Here is a 10524-nt window from a genome sequence, read left to right on the forward strand (position 1 = left end):
ACTCAATGTAAGAAGCTGTTAGTGCCTACTGAAGCAATTAATCTCTGAAGTCTTGTAGTTGGGATTGATTTCCACTGGGTGGTGACAGAGACTTGTTAGATCAAGAGTAAGTCAGAAGAATAAAACCCTTTTAACATGACTCTAATTTCAGATCATTTTAGGAATAATTGTATTGGCTCTTATATTGGCTTCATTCCAATTGACACATTTTAGCATATTCACCACCAATAAATGAGCACCGCACGAGTCATGTTTTTTTATTTTTCCCTGTTTTTTGCTGCATTCTCTGCTTTTGGGTACCTTTGCTGAATGGACTCACCTAATTTTAGACACAGGTCAACCAAATCATTACACACTTCCACCAAAACATAGCACAGTACCAACTCTGGAGATTCTCTTGCAGAGCTTTTGTCAGATTTCATTGGAGGAGGACCCAGTAATTAAACCCCTTTGTTTAGTTCTTAGAAGGAGAGGGAGGGGAAAAATAGTACAATTTCACACTTCAAATACTGGCAATCTTAAAAAAAAAAAAAAAAAAAAATCCAGTTACATAGAAGGGTCCAGAAAAGGAAATCAGCACATTTAGGCAATAATGATGTTAATTTATTGTTACCATGAGCCACCAGCTGACAGCATCTTCAAATTTTCTGTTTTTTTTCAGTTGTGCATTAATATTATCTTTTGGTACAAATGCATTTTTAAAAGATGATTTGATAACCCTTGAAAATTATATAAAATTCCTACCCTAAAAATAATTGAAAATGGTAAAATTGTGCCCTGCAGTCAAACAAGTGAGTGTGCCTGAATGTTAGAAAACTCAATCTTTCAGTCCATTGGTGGAAACAAATTCCAGTTAAAGCAGCAACTCTGAGAATGCTCTATTGCTAATTTCTCAGCTCTTCAGATCTAGGGACTCTTAGCAATTGAGATTAAAAATGGCAGGTGAAGGGGTCAAGGTAAAAGCATGCCTGAGGCTGCTGGTGAAGCTTTAGGCTGAAGTGTGTGGAACATGATGCAGGACCTGCAAGGGAATATTTGGCATGTTACTGTGACAAGTCATGAGATATTTTATTTGCGTACTTTTTCTGAACACTGATGCTTGTGTGTGCTCGCGCTCTCTCTCTCTCTGGTTATTTGCTTGCTCTTTCACGCCGGGTATTTCTTTTTGCTTTGTTTTTTTTCCCTCATTTCGACATTTATAGAGGTGAGGATGTGAACCTGTGTTTCTTTTTCCTCTGTTCCTACCAGCACTCGGTATCGTGGTCTTCCTGTTCGCTACTACCCCCCAAGTGTCTCCTGGTATTTTATCTCTCGATTTTTCACAACATTCGTGTACATGATTTGCATGTTTTCTTTGTGAGTTTGAGCTCTATATATTTGCATTAACATGCATCATGATGGGTGTGCAAATTATTTTTCCTGTTTTTATTTCCTATGCCTCAAAGGATTTCATTTTCTTATATTTTTGGTTAATGTAAGAGTTCTTATTGCTTTCAAGGGCTATGAGTTATTTGTGGCCTCTAATGCATTTGGTAGCCCCTAAGAATATTTGTACATTTATGGGGAGTAACCAGCACCCTAATTAAATATAATCTGGGCTGTTTGATTCCTTGCTGATTCCTAATAGGTATTAAAATCACATTTTGTAGCTTAAAACAGAGTGCTTGTTTTGTAGGATGTGGTAGTGAATTGCAATAATATGCCTTTGTGCGGTAAGATTCTTGTTAGAGGACCATGCCACTACCCCATCTGTCTTTAGTCCTCATTGTGTTATGGTAAGATGTGGACAATTTTCAGTGAATGAGCATGACTGAGCCTGGAATTCAGGTATGCGTTTTGCTGCATTGCTTGTTAGAAAAACTGAATGAGCATAGCTAACGGTGTTTAGTAATGTGACTGCATCTAAAGGTTAGAGTACAAATGCTTATTGACTGATCCAGACAAGACTTTTGATGTTTGAGTGTGAGGCCAAGTTAATTTGTGTTATATGAAGGCCTTATGATGAGGATATAAAGCTGTCTTTTTTCATCTTGTCGTTTTACTTTCTATGCAGATTGTAAGCTCCAGTACCATCAAATCATAGAAATACTAAAACCTGGTATCACAGTTTTTAACATGTCCATGGCTTTATCTTTCTAAAGAATAGTTTTGGGCTTGGAACATTTTGGCTGTTAGTCTTAGAATGAATTCTAACAGTTTCCTAACAGTGTTCCATCCCTGGTAGTATGGTGCAGAGGTTATCACAGACATCCTATAAATCAGACATGCTAATGATAATGCACTGTGTTACTGTGAAATATGAGAGAAAGGTTATGAAAATAATTTTCAAAGCAATATAAATGCCAGTAAAAATGTTTGCAATATTCTTGCTTGGGTTTTATGAAAGCTTAATGGTAATTAAGAGACCTTAAGTGTGTCAGATTAAAAAACCCAAAAACATATTGTTCAACTGAGCATATTTCAAAGGGTTCCAATTTACTCTGTGTGAATTTCTTCAAGACTGAAAGAGAAGGAATGACAGCCAGTGCTTGTAAATGTGTATATGCAAATACAGAAAACATTGATGTAGGTACTGGAAGAGCACTGGAACACATATTTAAATAAGAATGCAACTATTTATTGTTACATTTTGAGCACAGAGGGCATTATTGACAGAGGACCATTTTTTAAAGACGTTTAGTGCATACAACCACACTAAATTGTGTGTTAAAATTCCATCATTTTTAAATGATGTACTGTTTTCTAACAACATTCCATAACTCCTTATGGATCACCTGAAAGTGGCAAATTATTTAACAGTATATGAAACAAGATCTCTTATTATAATTTACACATATATTTTAAGGGCATTTTATATTTGGTTTGCAACTCATATTTAATTCTTATTACTAAAAGAGACAAATTAGAGTTATGCAGCAGTGTCTCGTTTTTCTGAAATGTTGCATTTCTTAATTTAAAAAATCATTGAGACAAATAAGAAGATGGGGAAAAACTTACAACATAAAGCTTTAGCAATGGGAATGTTTATTAAAAAGTGAAATTGAACCCTGTGGAGAAGACAAGCACAAGGTCTTATGTTCTACAGACAGCCTTGTTTGAGGGCATGAATGGGACACAAATTATGTAAAGGTTTGCAGAGCTTTTGCAGAGAGCGAATTCCACCCGAAAAAGAACACTGGACAATTTTTTAACAATGTGTTATGTAATGTTCAGTATATCGCCTTGGAAAGCCCTCTCTATGAACAAATCTCTCAGTATTCTTTAAAGCACCTGTCGTCATCATCATTTCTAGGTACTCAGTATGAATTGTGCAAAATCCCAGAACCAAGCAGAAAAGCAGTCAGTTCTTTCTTGGTGATCTTGTCTTCTGAGTGATTTGAGTACACTTGCTGATTCTGGGTTTTTAAAGATAAATTTTAGATCTTTCTGCTTTCCCCTTCATAGTTTCTCTTTTTTATGTCTTTTTCTATGGATTGGAAACTTGTGAGAAAACAATTCTAACAACTTCTATTTGAAAATAAAAGAAATCAAGTGAATTCCATTTCCTTAGAAATATAACTAACAGAGTGGTAGGATTTACTAGGCTGCATATGAATGCTGGACTCTTTGGTGGCCTACAAAGTTATCTGGATTTAATAACATGCATAAACATGCTGAGTAAATTCTGCTGACTCTTTGTAGGAGGAAGCTTGTTAACATTACCAAAAAGTTATGAGAGATGGACGTAACCTTCTGATTAGAAGGTAATCAGGGCTTGAGAAAGGAAAGCTTAGGAGCAGTCAGGCTGGAAGGATAAAGTTTAGGCTGAAGTTAGAAGTCACCAAGGCAGCAAGACCTGAGGAAGGGGTAAGTTTAATCTTAAACAGCACATTTAAACTTCATTTGGAACAGAATGAGAATGCTCACCAACTTACGGTGACTATGAAATTGGCATTAGTTAGCCAAATAGCAAACAAAGGCTTCTATATTAAAGTCACTTCATTTTGTCACCTCTCCCACTCTTCTCATGTTTGTCTGCACCTGACACCTAGACTGCAAATTCTGTCTTATTTGCCTATGCAGAATCTACCATATAGCCATGATCCTTGAAGGTAGTTCCTGTGTGGTATCTAGTGATGATCTGTATCTGCCTTCCGGTTATGTATACCTCTAATGAGAATTAGCTGTCAAAGATTTGACGCCTTATTTGTACAATTTCCCTGACATTATGTATACTTCGGCTGCTGCTACACTACCCATTGTCCCATCAGAAGGAGCCTGGTAATGAGGCAGTTTGAAGCAGGCCAATGAGGCACTGGCATGAATATTCAGCGTAATGGCAGCTGTGTGAACAAACTTCGAATTTCAGATTGACAGGGAAGATGGGGTCAGCTTCGAAATAAGCACCTCACTTTGACGTTCCCTTACTCCGACCTAGTTCTGTGGGAATAAGGGAATGTCGAAACGGGGCACTTATTTTGAAGCTGCCCCATCTTCCCTGTCAATCTCAAATTCGAAGTTTGTTCGCACAGCTGCCATTATGCTAATGAGGTGCTGAATATGAATGTCATCACCTCATTAGCCTGCTTTGAATTGCCTCATTACCAGGCCCCCTCTGAAGGGACAATGGTAGTGTAGCAGCAGCCTTCTAAGCACTATATTTTAGAGAGGTAGTTATGTCTGAGTGTTCCTCCAGGTGCACTATTCAGACACACAAAATGAACTTAATACAAATAACTGATGATGATGATACGTTAGCTTTTAACTTCAGATTTTTGAGTGATAGATCAAAGTTGCACAGTCCTATCTTTCTAGCACAGCAATAAGGATCAAAACACTAAATTCTTTCTCTACCATTTTAGAAGTATTTCTCTACCATTTTCACTACCATTTCTCTACCATTTTATATGGCTAGTTCTACATAATTTTCCAGAAAAATCAGGCTCCTTCCTCTGTCCTTTCAGTTCTTAGTAAGCTAAAATATGATAAAGTTTATTTGACCACACTGATTTTAAAAGTGATAGGCAAACTTTCAAACAGATTCTGTGATGTTGGGAGCCATGTAAGTATGGAGGTATTTAAATAAATTCTCTTCTAACTGTAATGACCATAAAAAGAACTGAAGTTAAAAAAGTGAAGGTAGTAAGCTTAATCTTTCAGATATACTGTGTGTTTTTTATATGGTCATTATGGAAAGAGGCTTACAAAGCATTTGTAACTATGTAATGTGCTCACTTGTTTTAGTGAACTTGTCAGTATTTAAGAAAAATTTATGATTAAAAATATAAGCTCTCACATAACTTTGAGTCATCACAGTATACCCATTTTTTTGTGATTTTTAAAGTCTAAGCTTTGTGCCTCCCTTCACATGGTATAGTTGTCTAGAACAATTGCTATGATACCCGATTAAATTATGTTGGTTTTGCTGCTTTTGTTGGTTTGTGGTGTTGGTTTGTTAACACTTAAGTAAATTTTCATCAGTGTTCTGCGTAAAAGATATTGTTTGGTGTTCTGTGTTCTTGCTGCACACCTAGTTGCATACTGTTACTAATGAAGTTAAGAAACAAGTATTTATGTGCTGAATTTATTTCTGATTCCCTTGGGATCATTAGGCTATATATGTATATGTACTATAAAGAACTTCAAAAATCTGCCAGACAGCTGCAAACCAAAGGAGTAAACCTAATAGACATATATTGCTAAGGAAGAAGTATGAGCTCAAGGCTAATTGCCTTCCAAGAAACACAACATCTCATCTTCAGCTGCTGAGGAGAATGGGACTGGGACACTTACAAGGTTTTTACTGTCACCCGTTAAGAACTCAGCATTTTCATTCTCTCTTACAAAAGGGGGTGACAGCTGTCTCTTTCCCCTTTCTCCAGAGCCTCTTAACTATTTCAGTGGAATGGAACTTCATTAATCAGTTCCTCCCCACAAGATTTTTATAGGGATGAAGAGAGTCCCTTTCATGAATTGTCCACTATGCCACTGCTCATTGCCTTCTTGAGCAGCAGTAATGTAAAAATGGCATGACGTTTTTCAATTTCACTTCTTATGCAGTGTTCAGTATAGCAGTGTTAAAACAGGCCAGGATCTTGTTAATTGCAGTCTGGTGCTCCGGAAAACTCTGAACAGCAGGTTAGCTGCTGCAGACTCATGAAGACTATGAGTACTGAGTGTATGTTCAGGTCTACTAACATCTTCACAACTGAAAAAGATAAAAATTTAGATGACTGAATTCAAACTTGTGTGTCTAAAATCATATTTAGGCACTTACATAAGTGTTCTGATTTTGACAGCTGATAAATTGCTATCAAAACTATATAAAATGTGTATACGTTCATAAATATGTACTTCATATGTGGACAAGAACAAAAACTTAGATTAAAAAATAACTGAACTTTGGGTCTGACATCTAAATCCAGAATTGAACTTGGTTGCCTGAACCAGAGTGTGTGTGTGTGTGTGTGTGTGTGTGTGAGAGAGAGAGAGATCCAAATGAAGAAGCTTCAATTTACTTTATTACTTATTTTTTAGGTAGGGAAGATGAATTTCCAAAGCAGCCATTGGGACAAATTCCATTGGAACCTCAGCCCGCCATGCTTAATCTTTCTCATATGCTCAATGGACAGAGCAACACTAGTATATCAAGAACACAGACAGCAAGAAGGACAGAAAGGAGAGTAGCTCCTGAAAGAGTACAAGAAAATTCACCAAATAACCGAAAAAGAATTAATTCACTGGAAAAGAAGCCTTCTTTAAAACAACAAAAGTCTGAGCCAGTAGACAGGAGTGGGCTATCTAAGAATGACTCAGATATCAGAAAAAAGCCTCAGTCAACAGTGCAAGATAATTCTAGACAATATAATAACGCAGCTGCTAACCAAAATTCTAATGCTACTTCAGATACAAGAAGGGAATTTTTACCTAAATGGAATAAACCTTCAGATATCAAAGTTATTGAAAAGACTACAAAACATACTGTGGAGGCAAAAGGTAGGTCAGTAAACCATGCTATTTCAGGCATGCCACCAAGTCCTGGTGAACCACAGCCATTGAATGTAAAACAAAAGATGAGGGTTTTGGATGCTGATGAAGGTAAGCGAGGATCTAACGCGTCACAGTATGACAATGTTCCAGATGTTGACCATGAGAATGAGAATCCTGTTGAGGAGATGCCAGAAAGAGCTCTTCCACAAAATCCCAGGAATGTAACTTATGCTAATAGTCCTAGAAAACAAGTTGCAAAAATTCCTGGTCCACTAAAAATATCCAACAATTATTCTGTCAGTTCCCAACCAAGAAGCCCCAGGTATTCATCTCAGTCTGATGGGTCCGATCATGGGTCAAGTGTTAAACAGCCTCTGCCATCATATAGCAACCCACCTATTTACCATGGAAACACGCCAAAGCATGCCCCCAGCGTCATTACTGCAAATCTTATACCTTCAGAGTATAATCATGGAAATCGACCCAACACTTCTGGTAGACCATATGGTTCTGTCTTTTCAACAGATTTTTCTCTGGATAAATCGCATATGAACTCTTATCCCTTAAATCGCCCAAGACGCTTTTCTCCACCTACTAGTCGAATAGAAGTCCTACATGTTGATGCCTATCCTGGCAACTCTAGATCACCCACAGGTGTCAAATATATAATTCCTCCAGTGGATTATTTGCCAGACAACCGAAAAAGATCGGATGCTGCTTATATATATAGACATGAGATATATGGGCAGTCCTGGAACCAAGATGCTAACCAAAGTCACTTGGGTAACTTACAGAAGTATCCAGCCTTTCAGCCAACACCTGTTCAGGATCATAATCTTCCAACTGTTTCTGTGGATAGTCCAGTAAGATATAGGACTTCACCAACCTTGGAAGAACATGGTTCATCCCAATATCAATATTCAGGCCCACCATCCTCTGCCCAGCATTACAGAAACCAAAGTGATGGGTTGTATATGCATGAGTCAGTGCTTCTGTGACCCTCAATAAGTGCTAACTGAAAAGGCAAAAACTTTAACCAAGAGGTATATATTGCTGTGTTTATAATTGTCCAAGCCAGTATTTTATACAGAGTGTGGGCAGTTCATGCAATTCTCTGGTAAAGTAATAATACTATTTCAAAGCAGTTTAAACTTTGGCTGAACATTAGTAGAGCTTTTAACCTTGCATTGAACCCATTGAAAGGGATCTGATGCACATACACATAGCAATACCGGTAGAGTCATCTGCAAATGTGTCTAATACTACCATGTTTCTGAAATTTAAATAATTTGCACAGAGCTGTAATCTTTTTGCCTAGCATCTGTAACACATTTGCAAACTGTGTGGACTGACATTACAGTGCATTAAGTGAGCTTGTTCGAATACACAGATGTGTACATGCAGAATAACTAAAGAGTCTAAAATGTAGATGCATTTACTCTTGGGCTGGGTTAATGAAGTCCTTTTATTTTTGTTTAATTATTTTCTTTGTAATTTATTTGATAAATGACCCATTCATTTTGGATGGCCTTTCCTTTCTTTCTCTACAAACTGCCTCAGTAACCCAGGATCAGATTGGAGTTGGAGAGATGCTCTGGATTATTAATGCAATCTCACATAGTATGCTATTTCCCAATTAATCTCCATTTCTTTGGTGTCTATCTTGCTTCACCCTCAGCCAGGAGAAGCAGGCAAGCAAAATCATGGAGCCAAAAGAGAGCATCGCTCTGATCTGGCCGGCAAATGGTGCTTAAAATTAAGGCAGTTGGAGTGTAGCAAGTGTTTAGTATATAGGTAAATGTTCAGCACAGCATCTGTATCTCTGCACCTAAATCCAGTGTTACAAAGCGATGTTTTGTGTTCCCATTTAAATCCTCTGAGCTATTTGAGCACAACAATTGAGCAAAAAGGGTGCTGCATTCTTACTGCATGCAGCCTTACCGTTGGGTCTCATTTAGCAAACCAGTCATAGTGTGAACTCCTGGATTGCCAAACAGTCCTCTTACTGGTACAAAAGTATTGCCAGTCACTTGAAATTTGGAGGCAGAATCAAGCATGTAGTAGTTTTGACTCTCCATGTACCAGGGTTGCCAACCCTCCGGGATTGTCCTGGATCCTCCAGGAATTAAAAATTAATCTTTCACTAAAGACTGTCATGTAATGAAACCTCCAGAAATGCATCCAACCAAAACTGGCAACCCTATAATGTGCACGCGTTCAGTGCTTTTCCCCATGAGCGCCAGGATGTCAGTTCAATGACGTTTTGCTTTTGCCCTCCTTTTTCCAGAAAGCAATAGGTTCTCGGCCAGGGTTGGGCACATGCTGTTGCACTGTCATGACATGCAAGATTGTATAATTTGTATGCTAAAGCAACCCAGACTGTTGTTAAGAAGCTTAATAGATTCTTTGTAATTAAATATATTTTTGAAAGTTTGCATTTGCAACCTTTTGTACTCTGCATTCTCCTTTGCTTTCATCCACTGTGAAAAGAAAAAAATTGCAGGTTAAGCAGCGTACTTGGCGTGCAGTTTTGTGAGCTGCTGAATGTAGGAATTGCTAAGCACTCCGAACTCTCGCTGAAGTTAATGAGAGCTCAGGGTCACAAGCCTCTTGCAAGACTGAATCCTGGAAGCATTTAACAGAAAAGATTTATAATACTTAAATACCAAAACACTGGTAAGTTCTGGGACACCCAAACTTTGTTTGGAGAGGTTATTGTTGTTTTCATTTTGCTTGAGGTGCATTAGCTGAGTACATTGAACTCTAGAAAATAGGTAACTTTTTCTTTTAAAGAATGAGCTGTAGTGCCCATTCTTGCTTCAGGTTAGCAGTCTAGGTTTTAAGGTACTGAAGTGATTTTTTTTTTTAAATGGAAGTAACATTTAGTATATTTCATGTGCTTTTTTTGTGTACATAATGAGTATTGTAATTTTTAATGAACTGGGCAGTTTTATATTTTAAAAAATTGCAAACTGCAGTGAAGTAAAAGTAGCTAAGCACTACACTGAAAAACTCTAAACTGAAATTGTGATGATGAATGAAACTTGGGCTCTCCTTAGTTCTAATTGCTTACAGCCGCTTAGCAATGTATGTATATAATAATGTGGTTAAGTGTAATAATCCCAAAGTTTTAACCATGGTTCTGTGATACATAATAAATAAAGCTGTATAATTTACTTTGTGCTAGCAGCCTGGGACTGCTCCAAAATATGTATCAACACTAGTAAATACTGTAGATTTTATACATGAAATATATACACACTATTTTCTTATGCCATCTGCGACAGTTTTTTAACTGTGTACTCTATTTTGATGTGATTGTATTTTTAACATGTTAAATAATAATAATAATAATAGTCTACATTGTTGTGTCTTTATTGCCATGTTTGATTATGCTTCAAGGTAAAATCCATACTTGTGGTCTTCTCAGGATACCCTATTTTTTTTTAAATTAATGATATACTCTTGTGTTACGTATGCCCTATTTAATTTGTCTTAGTGTTTTGTTTTAGACTGAACAATATCAATATAATTCTTAAAATGTCTTCAAATTGT

At 37.1% G+C, this 10524-nt stretch overlaps 1 protein-coding gene across 4 annotated transcripts in view; it reads left to right on the plus strand.

The window, feature by feature from the left end:
* The window catches only part of USP6NL (USP6 N-terminal like), a 242932-nt gene extending 232629 nt beyond the window's left edge, over positions 1-10303 (plus strand). For 2 of the 4 annotated variants that reach the window (XM_075017960.1, XM_075017980.1), the window contains one exon: positions 6517-10303. In XM_075017960.1, coding sequence (XP_074874061.1) covers positions 6517-7967 — 1451 coding nt within the window. In that variant the 3' untranslated portion in view covers positions 7968-10303. Of the gene's footprint in view, positions 1-1248; positions 1300-6516 lie in introns of all 4 variants that reach the window. The other 2 variants (XM_075017968.1, XM_075017974.1) reach the window with 2 other exon arrangements.
* The last annotated feature ends 221 nt before the right edge of the window (positions 10304-10524 follow it).

The sequence above is a fragment of the Carettochelys insculpta genome, chromosome 1 (assembly GCF_033958435.1).
Source record: "Carettochelys insculpta isolate YL-2023 chromosome 1, ASM3395843v1, whole genome shotgun sequence".
NCBI lineage: Eukaryota > Metazoa > Chordata > Testudines > Carettochelyidae > Carettochelys > Carettochelys insculpta.